Raw genomic sequence first — 15,823 nt, 5'->3', positions numbered from 1 at the left:
GATGGTGCCTGAAGAGCCCTCAACTCCTATAAGATATAATTTAAGTATCTGATTTTTGCCATTTAAGGCTCTCTATGGATAGATTTCCATATTAACTTTTCAAATTTTATTTCCTACGGTAGGAAATGACCGTGAATCTAGCTGAATCTGGTCCCTGTCCTTCAATATGCCCCTGCATCTTTTCTCTTATTCTGCCAAACAAATGCACTGAATGTTTCAAGGCCGATTTTAAGACTCAGATTCTCCATGAATTTGTCTCTGACTTCTACTACTCAATTCTGTAATCCCTTGAATTCCTGTAACCCTAATCTATATGCATAGGGTTTGCTACCATTGGCTGCCAAAAAATAAATCTTAAAAGTGGAAAGTATATTAAGTTCACCAATTATTGACTGGATCCCTGTCAGGCCATTTTTAGATGCTGAATGAGAAATAAGACAGACTGTGGCTCTGCTTTCATGGAACTAAGAAGGACAGTGTTAAAAGCGACTCTTGAGCAAGGACTGAAAATTGGATAATTCATACCTGTTCATGAAACAAATTTGACCAATAGTGTCAAGAAAGTAGAGATAAATCTATAAAATTGTTGAATCAAATGTAGAAAATTAAGTTCTAAGTCATATAAAATGTCATTATGTGTTATTTATAAAAGAGCTTTTTAGGGTCGGGGTGTGGCTCAGTGGTAGAGTGCTTACCTAGCTTGTGTGAGGCACTGGGTTTGATCCTTAACACTACATAAAAATAAAGTTAAAAACTGTTTTATAAAATCTATTTGTAGAAAAGAAAATACAGCACTCAGGTTGGTTACTTAGGGAATAATACTTGGTCTTTTTTTACTGGAGCTCTAACTCAGTTTTCTCTAAAAGCCAGTACCAAATCTTTACCCTTGAGAAAATGATAAATACTAACAGGCAAGCACAATCACAGTTATCTTCTCACTTAGTCCTAACCGCTGTTCCATGAAACAGGTTTTATTATTTTCACTTTAGAGATGGCAAAGCCAGAGGCCTCTAGAGAAATAAAGTGACAGCTCCAGAATCACATGATCCACATGTGGCAAAGCTGAAAAGTGAATTCCAAGCTTCCAATGTCAGATCTCCTGCTCTAGCCCTTATGTCAACATATTTACACTTTTACTCCCTGGTTTTGTTCTTGATTTCTCAGAATTCCAAATGTTTACATAAGATTTAAGGAGGCTAAGCCAGGCAATGTAGTCAAGGGAATATTGAGATTAGTTGAAACTAAATGGCAGTTTATGGTCTCTTCACTCAACAGATATTTATTGAGGGCCTACTATTTGCTAGACCCTGTAGTCTTATTCTCAGGAAGTACAGTCTAGTGTTAATTATAAGCACATGAATAGAGACTATAATATAATATGGTAAGTACAGTGATGGCTGCATAGGAATTATGGATATGCAGATGGGGGCTCATTTGTTGAATGAAGGAATCACGTTCAAACCTTGTAAGATTCTTTCTGTCTGTACCATTGCTGCTCTTTCAAGAATCTTGCCTGTTATTTATTTTTAAAAAATATTGTCCTGTGTTCTAGGTACTGTATCTGGTCCTGGTATACTACTAGGGGCCAATGGGCAACCTTCAGGGTGATCTTCAAGATTTTATTAGAAGATCTATGCAGGGACATAATGTTCTGCCTCTAGCAGCCAGGGAAAACTTCAAGAGGAGATGACGTTTAGATCTTTTATTTATTTCTTACATTTTTCTGAGCTTGGGTTATTTTAAGGGAATTATAAATACTAGAAACTCAAGTTCTGATTTGCAATACCTTACTAGAGCTATGCAAAAAGCCATATGGTTCAGAAGATATTTCTGTCCCTGTGACTCTACCAAAAACCATTCTCATCAAGGTCATGACCATCTCCTTGTTATCAAATCAGGGGTCAAGTCTCAAGGCTCATTTTCATTTGACTTACCAGTAGCATTTGATGCAGTTAATCATGCCCTCCTCTTCAAATGCTTTCTTTACAGTTTCCATGACACTAAACTCTCCTAGTTTTCCTCCTGTCTCACCAGCTACTCCTTTTACATCTCCTTTGCTAGTTCTACCCTGTCTCCCTGATTTCTTAAAACTGGGATATTTTAAGGTTCAGTCTTGGCCACCTTTTCTGCACTGTCATCTTTCAATCCAGGATTATAGCCTTACCTATTAGCCATCAACTGATGTATGTCAAGTGTTTATATCCTTCACCTTTTTCCTGAACTTCAGACTCACATATCCACCTGCTAGTCAATATTTCTACTTGCCTGTCTGAATGATATCTCAAACTCAACGTGTGCAAGGTAGAATTCTGCACTTCTCTGTCTGTCTCCTACCTCCAGACCTCTTACCTGAGTTCTTTCCCGCTGTTCCATATCCCAGTATGAAACTCCGTCCTTCTAGTTGCTCCATATCAAATCTATCAGTAAATCCTTTTTGTTCTATCTTCAAAATATATACAGGATTTGATCACTTTCACTATTTCTACTTGTATCACTGATCTGGGCCACCTTTGTTTTCTTGCCTGGACTATTGCAATATACCTGATTCTTTGTATGGTAGCCATAGTGATCCTTTCTATCGCCTGCTTGAAACAAAATCCAATGTCCTTTAAGCCTCTATGGCTGGCCCCCGTGGAGTCTCTTCACTTCATGTCTCAAGTTAGGGGTCCCTAGACCTGTCTAAAACTAGAATAGTGTGGTGTTCTTCAAGATATGGCCTCACAGATAGCAGGAGGGAATGAGGGGAGAAAGGACTGTTGGTGACAGCAGACTACTGTTTTGTGAAATGTGAAGGTGGAGGGAGTGAAGACAGTAATGGAAGCAGGACTTGGGGATGAAGGAGGCCTTCTTCCTCTACCAAGTAAGACTTGAGTGTCTCACTGTGTCTAGGGAGAGTAACCCATGGGAGGGAGGGGTTAAGGCTGTTGGTCATGGGACACAGCAAACCAGCACTGGGAGGAGAGGCAGTTAAATGGAGATTTTAAATTGACAGCAGTCTTGCCTGTTTGCTTGTTGTGTGGTTTTCCACCACTTCACCCCCTCTTTTGACCAGAACCTTCTTCAGTCCACTGTCTCTAGTCCTTTTGCCATGCTTTCCAGCCCCTGAACCTTTTTCTTATTCTTCTCTTGGTCTCCTGAGCATTGTTGAGGGACCTGACACAGGTTCTGAGAGTCACATTGCTTCCTGGATGGCCATTTTTTTTTCCTATCCCAATTTCCTGTCCTCTTCCTGGATGCTTAAACTTACCTACTGTGGAAGCTGATCCAGTGGGTCACAGGGTGCTATACTTTGATAGCATACATGCCATGTTCAAGATTTTAAAAACCTATCTACAGTTCCAAAGATCCATTAGGTATTTGATATCTCTCTGCAAACTGAATCACTTAAAAAAAACTAAAATGTATTTTAAAGGGAAACTCTTTACCGAAATGGAAACTATAGCACTTGATCATGGTGAGAAAAAAGACATGAAAACAAAACAGTGTTTTTAGATTTGATGCCTGGAAAAAGCTGTGAGTCTGAGACCTGCTTTCCTTTTCATAGACAGATGTTTGGGAGGTCAAACAATTAAGTCAACTTAGTGCTATCAAACTGAAGCCCTCGCCTTAATCAAAAGGGAGAGAATAGAGAAGCATGGACTTTGAAATCCCCTCTGTTATCACCTGGGGTAGCATACTTGGCTATAGTGGCCCAAATGTTTGTGTGCAGGGATTTCTTTTGCTTTTATTTCTTCTTTTCTTGTTCCATGCTGGGGATGGAACCCAGGGCCTCCTGCATGCTAGGCAAGTGCTCTACCACTGAGCCACACCCCAGCATCATGTATAGGGATTCCTAGCTTCAGTGGGCATGCTATGATTTAATCAGCTTCCTGAAGATCTTCAGGTTAACATGTGGCAGTTGCTTCTTTACAAGACTTTTGCCTTTAGACCAGCCCCCTTTGAATCCTCCCTGCCCACATCTATCTTCAGATGTGCTGCCTCATCTTGCCCCTGTGTCCCTTGGGAAACTTTAATGACTCCTTGTTGGCTGTTTGATGCAGACCACAATTTTCAATTTGGCAACCATTTAACATATCATTCAAGTTTTATGGACTTGGTGTATCTTCAGCAATGTGTTAGATGGTGAGGGGACATGTAAAAAGGAAGAATACACATCATCATTCCAGAGTTTAAACAATGAAGTTATTTAAGCTAGGCCCAGTGGTACATTCCTGTGGTCCTGGCTACTTGGGAGGCTGGGATAGGAGGAATGCTTCAGTCCAGGAGTTTAAGGCCACTTGGCAAAAATGAACATGAGTACACATACATGTTGTGGTATATGACAAAGGACTTGTGGTCAGTAAGGGCCTCATAATTTTGCCTATCCCTGGAAAGGTCTTCATGTAGCTTATTTGTGGTGTGTGAGTCTCACACTGACTGTTTAAAGAAAAATCATGGTAAAACATACACAACATAAAAATTGCCATTTTAACCATTCTAAATGTTTCAATAAGAATTTTATTACTTCAGAGGAAACTTATACCCAGTAAGCAGTTGCTTCTTAGTCCCTGGAAGCCACTTAATCTACTTCTTGTCTGTATGAATTTGCCTATTTTGAATAGTTCTTATAAGTGTAATCATATATTATGTGACCTTTTGCATCTGGTTTCATTCATTTAGCATCATGCTTTCAAAGTTCATCTGTGTTATAGGATGTGTCAGGACTTCATTCCCTTTGATGGCTAAGTAATATTCCATTGTATGGATAGACCGCATTTTATTTATCAGCTTATGGACTTTGGGTTGTTTTACCTTTCAGCTATTGTGAATAATGTTGCTATGTACATTTTGGTTTTGTTTTTGCTGTGAGCATTTGTGTACAAATCTTCTGTGGGCAAATGTTTTCAGTTCTCTTGAGTGTATTCCCCGGGAGTGAAATTGCTGGATTATATGCTAATTCTGTGTTTATCTGAATGAGGATCTGCCAAATCATTTCCCCTAGTGGCCAGATTATTTTACATCTCCACCAGCAATGTATGAGGATTCCAACATCTCTACATCCTTGTCAACACCTGTCGTTCTCCTGTTTGATTATGGCTACCCTAGTGGCTATGAAGTGATATCTCATTGTAGTTTTAACTTGCATTTCCCTAAAGACTAATAACACTGAGCATCTTTTCATGTTTATTGGCCATCAGGATATCTTCTTGGGAGAAATGTCTCTTCAAGTTCTTCACCCATTTTTAAACTGGATTGTTTGTATTTTTGCTGAGTTATGAGTTCTTCATATATTTTGGATTCTAGACACTTATGTGATTTTCAAATATTTTCTCCCATTCTGTGGGTTGTATTTTTACTCTCTTGATAGTATACTTCAATGCATATTTTAAGTTTGATGAAGCCCAATTTATTTTTCTTGTTGCTTGTGCATATCTAAGAAACCATTGCCAAATCCAGGGCCATAGTGACTGGCTTCTATTCCAAGATTGGAAACTGTGGTTTGCCCCAGGCTGTATCCCCAGAGTCCACATAACTCTGTACTCTATGGATGCTCACCATATATTTGTGGGAGGGATGACTGTGTAGTGGGACAGGAGCTGACCCTTGGGGGCAGGGCGTGTTGTGTAGGGGTCTGACTTGACCAGGGACATGACTCTGAATAAACATCAAGGTATCTTATAAGCTGTGAGATATGGTCTGACCATAGAGAAAACATTTGGATATATTGTGGAGCTCTGGGAGGTTAAGGTAGCTGAGTAAGATAGCAACGGCGAGGGTGTTTTGGATGTGATGATGGAAGCTGGGATCCATGGAAGAGACTTATGAGTAGTGGAGACTGGCTGTAACTTAATAATCTTTATGCATTGTTCCCTGGAAATAGGGACTGGCTCAGTAAATATTTCTGGCAGCCTGATGAAGACACTGTCAAGATGTTCCATAATATAGACCTCTATGCTCTATCTCACCTTTCTTCCAAACTTGAACTTGTCCTTTTTAGTAGACTTGCCTGTGTATTGCCCTCACCCTAGGCACTGTCAGCTCATCTGCTCTGCATCCTTACAACCCTGCCCAGAACATCCTTGCCTCTCTTCTCCTATTAAATTCATCCCATTCCTCCAGGCCTAAAACAGTATCCAGTTAGTTATCCACACAACCTCAGTACTACCACTCCAGCCCAGAGGTGTTCAGCTCTAGCCAGATAAACTTACCAGAGTTTGGTATCACGTGAGCTTAGGTTCAGAGGTAGGCGCCACTAGCTACTGTGTAGTCTTGGGTGTGCTGGCCTGCCTTTCTTTGCCTTGTGTCCTCATTGGTAAAATGGTAGTAATAATGAGATCAAATGATTTTGTGGCAGTGAAATGAAATAAAATACATAAATTCTTAGTAAGAAATCCAGCTCATAGTAAGTGGTCAAAAATGGTAGCTGTACTGTTTTCTGTATCTAAATCTTGCTTCATTGGCAAGATTGTGTGTTTCTTCTTCAAGGCAGGACTGAGTCTTGTGCTTATTTTAACTAGTATATGTGGTTCAAAGCCAGTACTATAATCAGTGCTTAAGAAACATTTGTTGCTTTGAGGTGAGTTTGTGATTACCCAAAATTACTTGCTTTATTTTTATAACATTCTACACTATTCCGCCATTCATTTTGACAAACTGAACTTTTGCTTTGCTCTCTGGTGATTTGGGACTGACTTGTGATAACCTGATTGTATGTGCGAGTGTGTACGTTGGGGGGTGGAGTGGGTAGGGATGGTGGAGGTGTTAGCAATTGATTCTCCAAGGAGCAGAACCAGGCAATAGCTTACCTTCCTGAACATTGCTTCTAGCTTTCCTCCCCGAGCCTTAGAGCTGGGCTGTCACCTGCCCAGGGCAGCTGTTACAATCCTGGCTGCCCTGGGCAGGGCTGCCCAGACCCTCCTCCATTTATTCCAACCATCTTTACCACAAAAGGAAATGAAATCTTTTTGGTTCTGTCAGACTGTCCTGCCAAGTCATCATGCTTTGCAAGAGCACTGGTTATACACAATCCTGACAGCAAATTCTGGGTAAGGGTTACCTGTGGAGAGGCAGGGTCTTAAACTCAGAGGAGGCTTCAGCTGTATCTGAAATGCATATTTCTTATACATGGCTATGTGGCACATTCATTCTGTGATATATATGATTATATTGTATCTCATATATTATCAGGTGTATTATATAATCTTGAATTTGCTGCTTACCATTTCCATGCATGCATTAGCTATAAGTATAATACTACATTATTGACTATTTTTAAAAAATACTTTGTGTATGTGGAATTATCAAAATTATATGTGCCCTTCTACCACCTAATTTTTTCCTGGACATGTTTTAGGATTTGTCTGTATTGATATATAATTTTAGACCCCTGTTTTAAAAGGAGAACACAATTGAGATAGCTTTTCTGCTGTTTATCCGCCTTGCAAACACTAGTGTAACAGATCATCTGCTATCCAGCTCCTTGTGCTCAGGGGCAAGAGTAGACTTGCCAGGCCATGGGACATATACACCTTTCTCCTTGCTAGAAATTGCCATCTCTGTCTTTTGAGTGGTACCATTTGACTTCCCTGCCAGCAGTACATGAGAGGCGGTGTTGGTCCATACCCTTGCCAACCCTTGGTGATATTATCTGTGCCTTTTCTCTGTCCACATCGCCAAAAGAGTTGGGAGGCAAAGCTTTACAATTAGAAGAATGTCAGCTTTGAGGAATTTCTTGTTACATTTCTTCTAACAAGGACAAGAGTTTGTTTTCTGTTTTGGTGAAAATAATGTTTAGACTTCTGTGGAAAACAGTTACATTTTTACTCTGAAGTACAGGAGTTTTTTTCTTTCTTCTGTTTGCGTTCTTGGCAAATAAGTAAGAAAGACCAATTAGCAGTGTTCTAAATGCTTACTTGTGCTAATTGTTATTTTGAAATGTTTTAAATAGCATGGTGCATTAGGTTTATTCTTATCACTTTTCAAAGTTTTGAACTTGTTAAAATGAATTTAAAATGTGACACAACTTTACAGTTAAAAATTGATCATAATTATTTGCCATTCCATATGCATTTTGTGATGGGAAAATAAATAAGATATCAGAAAGAGTAACTGAACATTTTATGTTGTCTCTTGTGCTCACAGGTTGGAAAGGAGAAGTTCCATAAATCCCAACATTGGGGCTTTTGCAACAATGTAAGGATGCTAGTGAGTGATGAGAAACCTGGAATAGGTGGAGAACCACTTATTGGGCAAAAGATAAAGCCTAAGTATTGTGCATATCCTAAAGGAGAAGGAGCCGATGTACCATCATGGGTAGCTTTTGATAAACAGGTAAATCACAAGGCATTGGGAAAAATGTAAAAGTTTTATGTGTTGATTTGAGAAAACGAGAGTCTTCAATGCAAATGTTAAGGCTAAATTTTTTTCTTTTTGGCTTTTATACATACATGTGATTTCCTTTACTTTTGGTGTTTCTCTTTTTATTTTATAATTAACAAGTAAAAATTGTATATAGTTAGCCCTCTGTATGTGCAGGTTCCATACCTGTGGATGTAACAACCTATGATTGAAGATATTCAGAAAAATATTGCTTCTATAGTGAACATGTACAGGCATTTTTTTCTTCTAATTATTCTCTAATACAGTATAACAACTATTTACATAGCATTTACATTTTATTAGGTATTATAAGCTATCTAGAGATGATTTAAAGTATATGGGAGGATGTACATAGGTTGTATGCAAATCTCACCCTATTTCATATAAGGAACTTGAACATCCTTAGATTTTGGTATCCATGGGGGTCCTGGAACAAGTTCTCCACCAACACTGAGGGATGACTATATATGTATGGAGTACAATATGTTGTTTTGAAATATGTATACATTGTAGAATGGCAAAATCAAGCTAATTAGCATATGCATTACCTTACATACTTATCTTTTTTTGTGATGAGAACACTTACAATCTACTCTCAGCAATTTTCAAGTTGCTATTAACTATTGTCACCATGCTTTACAGTGGATCTCTTATACTTATTCCTCCTGTCTAGCTGAAATTTTGAATCCTTTATGACCACAACTATTTGACTATCTCTAGGCAAAAAGACAAATTCAAGAGAAAAATACCTTAAACAAAGATTAATTACCCTTGCTCTGCTGTTTCTGACCAGGCGCATGGATTGCAGAATGCTTGGCTAATGCTTATCAACCATCCTCTCATCTCCTCCTCTGTACAGGATAATCTGTCTTTCTGTAGACTGGAGTCTGGTCACCCTGTTATTATTTTTGCTTAGTAAGTTTCCATTAGCCAAGTAATTTTGCTTCATTCTGAATGTGGAATTAAATAGGAAGAGAAAAATACCTTCTCTTCTTTCCTCTGTACTAATTATGATTTCCTAAGGACTAAAGGGTGACATGGAAAGAATTGCAGAAGGGAAGGGTAGAACTGCCATTTTTAGATAAGAGTCTGAACTTATGAATATATATGTCTGCACATGGAACACACACACACAAACACAACACAGTTAAAAAAGGAAATGCACTTGAGTATCTTTGTGTGTGTGTGTGTGTGTGTGTGTGTGTGTGTGTGTTGCTCGGGATTGAACCCAGGACCTTGAGCATTCTAGGCAAGTGCTCTTGAATATCTTAAAGCAGGTCTAAGATCAAAGGAAAAGAAACCCAAGCTAACCAGTTTTTTCCCCACAAGGCAGCTATATGGATATGCTGTGTTTATCAGACAACCTTGTATCAGAACCCCATGTTCTATTCTCCAAAAAAGAACCTGTTATTAGATTATTTTAGACTCTATAATTAAAAATAATTCAGGATCAGATGAAGAATTCAAATCATAGTATGCCTAGTTTACCAGGTGGTTTTTAGCAGCCTTTAACATGGATTTGCTGGCAATACTTTGATTCTAATTAAAATGTCCTCAAATATGGTTGAAGTGACATATCCAATTTCATCTATGATAGGGTACATCAATTAGTACACACACTTTTTTTGAAGCCCAGTTCTAATACTTAATAGAGGTCTAACAGGCCACAGGGAGCCTTTTTTTCTCCTGGGAAACCGTCTACTCCCAACATGGGCCAATACTTCTTTTTTATTATTTTCAGTACCTGGTTCAGTGTAAGACCTAGAGCTCAAAAACAAGTTTTGGAATGACTGACTTGGGGTGATTATGCCTGGGTTTCTGTTAGTCTCAATCTTATAGGATATTTAATTTGCAAGGGTCAAAGAAAAAATTCTCTTTTTATCTTATGTCAAAAAGAGGATAGTCACATTATTTTTAACTAAAGTACTACTGAGTAATGTAGACCACAATGTATTATACTCTTCTCTTGCATTTAAGGTTGAAATTTCATGTTTTTCTCAATATTTAATATGTGTCTTTCAAGCCTATTTTGCACCTCTTTAATTACTTATAAAATTATGTAGAATATTTTATGAAGTTGAAATGATTTTAGCTTCAGACTACTTGAGAAAATGAAGAGCTTGTTCATTTCAGATCTAACTAAATGCAACATAATTCTTTTGGTTATTTTGTTGGTCAACTTCAATTAAATATTAATTGAGCTTTAAACAAGACCCTAAGACTATGAAATATTTACATGCCCTGACGGGATTGTGAGCTACAGACTAGATCCTAGTTAATACCCAGAGCAAATTACAAAGTGATTTCTCCATTAGTGGTTCAACAAAACAAGTCAACACCTGTTAATCATTTTTCTTAAAAATGAGACACTTTCAACTTGTTGCCAGTTCTTCTAATAGCTCTTAATCCTAGCAATATTTCTGGGGTTATACTCTCAAACAATGCAAAATGAAAATAAAGGCAATTCTTTGGAGAGTGTATTAAAATTAATATCTGCAGTATATGCTCTTGGTGCCCACCCTGATCCACGGGCGGGGGGTGCTACTCTCCTTCCCCAGCTGCAGCAGATGCTTTGATAAGCAGCTTGCATCTGGAATCCTCTCTGGAGACTTGCTCTTGGTAGGTGAGTTTCAGCTCCTAGAGACACCTGGGAAGTTACACTGGCTTTTCTTCCCCCAAAGTGGGCAGCCAATGACATGACTGACTCAAGTAAGAAGCTCAGATTCCTTGCCTGAAAATGTGACTGTGCTGTGATTCAGGCTCCATACCCCTTCATGCATCAGCCAAGGCTTACCTTGGCCTGAGAATGCATCTTTGCTTGGTACATTTCCCTTTCCTTTGCTGTTTACCTCACTCCCTGACAGGTTTCTCCCCGAAGTGTGCCCTTAGTAAATTGCATGTGCCTAAATCTGTTTCAGGTTCAGCTTTTATGGAACCCAACCTAGGATAACATTCCAGTTTTTATCCATAATTGTGAAAGTGATCATTAAGAATGCCTTGCTCAGGGAAAGAATGCCCAACAGAGAAAATGCTGTTTGCAGTCACCAGAAAGAGTCAGCTTTTGTTACTTTGCATGATCCCCATGGTGGATGCTTCTTGCTCTTTATCCTTCATTCATCCATCCTTCATTCTTACAGACAGAACATCAGTTTTATGCAGGCTGGATATGTGTCCACTTAAAAGTGTTCACTTTTCTAGAATCCTTGTGGCTAGGTTTGGCCATGCGACTCACTTCTGGCCAAGGATAAATGCATTAAAGGGACAGTTACTGTTTTACTAATGAAGAGTTAGACTTAACTGGTATGATTTTCCTGCCATTCACCCTTGCTTTATTTTCTCCTCTGGAATTAGGATATAATTCTTTGGATCTGGTAGCCATCTTGTAAGTACAGCGGAGATAAATAAAACATATACCCTGTTGGTATCACAGAGCCACCATTTCAGTCTTGGGCTGCCTATCTCTGGGCTTGAGAAAAATCAACCCCTATTTCAGAGGTTCTCAATCTGGGGAGGCATTTTGAAATGTATGGAAGTGTTCTGGGTTATCACAATGACTAGGAGCAAGACTTGGGTAGGGTAAAGCATGTGAGGCACTTGCCTTGGGTGCAACATTCAAGGGATGCCTTGGAACTTAGCAATCAAGTTAGATATTTTAGTGTAGTATGTTAAAAATGAATGCAGAAAATTCATGGTGAACAAAATACCTATATTTTATGTCAAGACAGGATCAGTAACTGTGCTAGGTAAACCATATTGGAGTCTGAGACAAAAGGAAAAAAAATCAGTTATGCTGATCCCATCTTTATTTAACATTTTTGGTATTTTGATATTTTGTCCATCATTAATTTTTTGTATTAACTTTGGTATTTTAAATCACCTCACCCTGGGGCTAGCCCTTACTAGAAGGTGCTGCTGGGGACCAAATGTGTATTGTACATCTCACAATATGAGAATGGTAACCCCACACTTGGAAGAACTGTTCTACCTATAATGCCAATAAGGTTCCTACTGAGAAACATGGGAACTTGCTTAAAACCCCTAGCACTGGAGGTTGAGGGGGGCAGTGTACAAATAACTAAAATAATTTTGCTTGATACTGTGCCCACCTGGAAAAGTCTAGTGATGTCATTGAATTCACCCAAATTAAAGAAGGCCATAGACGGGCACAGTGGCACATTCCTGTAATCCCAGAGCTCAGGAGGCCAAGGCAGGAGGATCTCAAGTTCAAAGCCAGCCTTAGCAAAAGTGAGGCGCTAAGTGACTCAGTGACACCCTGTCTCTAAGTAAAATACAAAATAGGGCTGGGGATGTGACTCAGTGGTTGAGTGGCCCTGAGTTCAATCCCCAATACAAAAAATAAAAGCCCATGATAGATCAAGACATGAAAGAGACCACTCCATATCAGGTTAGAACACAGACATTGTTCAAGCACAAAATGCATCACTTATACCAACTCTGTTCCCAGTCATCATTCCAGTACTTCTGTGAGGAAGAAGCAATCCTAGACAATTGTCCTCATTGTATAAATGAGGAATCATTTACAAGGTTAAGTGGAGCAGAGGTCAGGGTCTGAATTTAGGTGTTGGAGCTACTGGTTCTGATTATGACCTGCCATTAAATAGCTATGTGATTGCGGCTTAGTCACTTTACCTCTTTGAACCTCAGTTTCCTCACTTTTTGTAACACAGGGTTTGGCTAGCTAATCTCTAAGGATCTTTTACCTTTAGCAGTCTATACCTAATACTTGACTAAAGTGAAGTTATCTCATTCATTCTAGAACTGAGCCCAGACCTCAGATCTCTTGGCTTGGGGCTCTTTATAATTATACCAGGCACCAACTGCTTTGTCATTAATTGAAATTTGGCATTCAGCAGTTTATGATATTCTATGGTTTCTATCATATATGATCCTATGGTTATCTGCTTTTATAAAAGCTAACAATATTTAGAAATACACAAATGCCTGAATGTTTTTATGACTTCTATCTGGATGTTAAACACCATTTACATAGACTACAATTATATTCTCATTTCTTTTCATTTGTCAGTGGCAGCTAGTTAGCCTAATTTGTTTGCTATTTCACAAATTATCCTATTATAGTGAGTGCCAGGATAAAGGTTGATCTTATGGGGATATGCATGTATTTAAAATATTATTTCATTTTCTATTGTAAACATAATAATTATACTCAGAACTACTGACCATAGAATTAGAATTTTAATAACGTTGTACTAATTGACATTGAGTTTGTAGTGAGCTGATTATTTATGTAGTGAGTTTGTAATGAGCTAATTATTTATGTAGTAACTATATGAATCTCTGCTTTGAACAGCATAAAAATGATTTGGTCTTTTCAGTCACCTTGATTTTTTAAATTCTTTATATTTTTTAATTAATTTTTTTTAAGAACAAGTGGGTTTATCACTCTGCAGTGAGGGAAAACACACACCCTAAGCAACCATGTGATGTCTAAGGAAGCAGGTGCTAGAAAAGACTTATGATAGGATTTGGACTTGGGTAATTTTGGGGTGGGCTTAAGGAAGTGGGGTTTGTTCTGGATTAGGTGCTATCAGGAAGCAGGGAAATTTCTATGGTTGGGTATCTTAACAAATCTCTTTTATAGAAAGAGTACACTAGAGTGAGGGTACCACTGGAATTGGGAGAAAAGAAGTTGTCATGCCTATGAACCAGGAGAAGGGGACATTTGATATTTTTTGACTTGGGCAGCATTCATTTTCTGTTTTTATACAAGTGGTCCTGATTTTGTCTTTGTTCATCAAGTCACAGAGTAGTCTTGTCTGATGTTGGTTCTTGTACAGTAGTCAACACCAAGGCTAGCTGTGGGTGCCAGACTGGCTCCTGGGTATCAGGTTGTTTTTCTCTTTCTTAGCCAGTATCAGCCAGAATTTGAAATTTTTCTGCAGAGGGATTAAGAAATAATCAGATATTGGGTTGGGGTGTAGCTCAGTGATAGAGTTCTTGTCTACCTAGCATGCATGAGGCCCTGAGTTCAATCCCCAGCACCAAAAAAGAAAAAAGAAAAAAGAAAAAAAAAGAAGGAAAAAAGGAGAAAAGTACAGTACATTGGAATTTTAGAATTTCACATGGCTAGCGAAGAAAAATATATAAATATAGATTTTTGAAGTTTTGCCTGAAGCCAATTAGGAGTGTTATAAAATATAATCAGTTTACAAAATATAATTGAACTTCTAAAAATAAGTGGAAAATGTGTCAGATAAACCATATCTTAAGATTCAAATGGAAATTTTTCCGTAGGATTATATAATTTTCAGATTATTTGACTATTGTTTGAATCATTTAATAAAAGTCACCAATATGTATAATTATAATACAGTGTGATTGAAGTACACCACCATTTTAATCCCATGTTAACATCACAAAAATCACATAAATTGTTAGCTACTTAGTTTTAGAGAAGAAATCAGACTGTTTGCCTAAAACATGTCAAGCCCCAAATTCTCAACTATGTATTCTGCATTTATTACTAAGAGTAAAACACAAAATTGCAGTCTTTAAATTTATGTTAAAGTGATAGTTTCTAATTTCATTACACAATGTGGGTTTCTTTAATCTTTTTTTGAAATTCAAAAGGCATTTAAATTAAAAAATCCTAAAATCTGGAATAAATGTTTTTAGAATAAAAGGTATGAGATTCAGAATGAATCTTTTACCATCCTCTCCCCTTTTCTGCAACCTAGAATTTAACAACTAGACAAAATTTTAAGGCCCTCACTGTAGGCCTAATATATATTTTTTTTTAACCAGTGGGCCTATGGCTTATTCTCATTAGCCATGATTAAAATAGTCTTTTTGAGCTGTTTGGTAGAGATCAGTATACCCCTGTTAGAATGGCTATAATTGAAGAGTACTGACTACACCAAGTGCTGGCAAGGATGTGAAATGACTAGAACCTTCATATGTTCCTGCTAGGAATGTAAAACGGTACCACCACTTTGAAAGACAGTTGGTAGTTTCTTCAATAATTAAACATATACTTACATTGTGACCCAGTAATTCTACTCTTACTTATCTATCTAAGAGAAATTAAAACATATGTTCACACAAAAACCTGCATGTGAATTTTTTTTTTCATACCAGGGTTTGAACTCAGGGGCACTCCACCACTGAGCCACATCCCCAGCCCTATTTTGTATTTTATGTAGAGACAGGGTCTCACTGAGTTGCTTTTAGCACCTTGCTCTTGCTAAGGCTGGCTTTCAACTCATGATCTTCCTGCCTCAGCCTCCTGAGCAGCTGGGATTACAAGTGTGCGCCACTGCCCCTGGCTCTGCATGTGAATTTTTATAGCAGCATTAGTCATAATAGCCCAAACCAGAGAATAACCCAAGTATCCATTCATTGATAATGGATAAATGAAATATTGTGTAATCAACACAATGGAAACTATTCAGCAGTAAAAAGAAACTACTGATGTATGTAAGAA

General features: G+C 38.1%; 1 protein-coding gene across 1 annotated transcript in view; it reads left to right on the top strand.

The window, feature by feature from the left end:
* The window catches only part of Efhc2 (EF-hand domain containing 2), a 171,789-nt gene that overhangs the window by 23,023 nt on the left and 132,943 nt on the right, over window positions 1-15,823 (top strand). Inside the window, exon 2 of the mRNA XM_047536385.1 lies at window positions 8,122-8,310. Coding sequence (XP_047392341.1) covers window positions 8,122-8,310 — 189 coding nt within the window. The remainder of the gene's footprint in view (window positions 1-8,121; window positions 8,311-15,823) is intronic.

Source organism: Sciurus carolinensis, chromosome X (assembly GCF_902686445.1).
Source record: "Sciurus carolinensis chromosome X, mSciCar1.2, whole genome shotgun sequence".
NCBI lineage: Eukaryota > Metazoa > Chordata > Mammalia > Rodentia > Sciuridae > Sciurus > Sciurus carolinensis.
The sequence above is the reverse complement of the archived record's forward strand: the minus strand, read 5'-3'. Positions and strand labels throughout refer to the sequence as shown.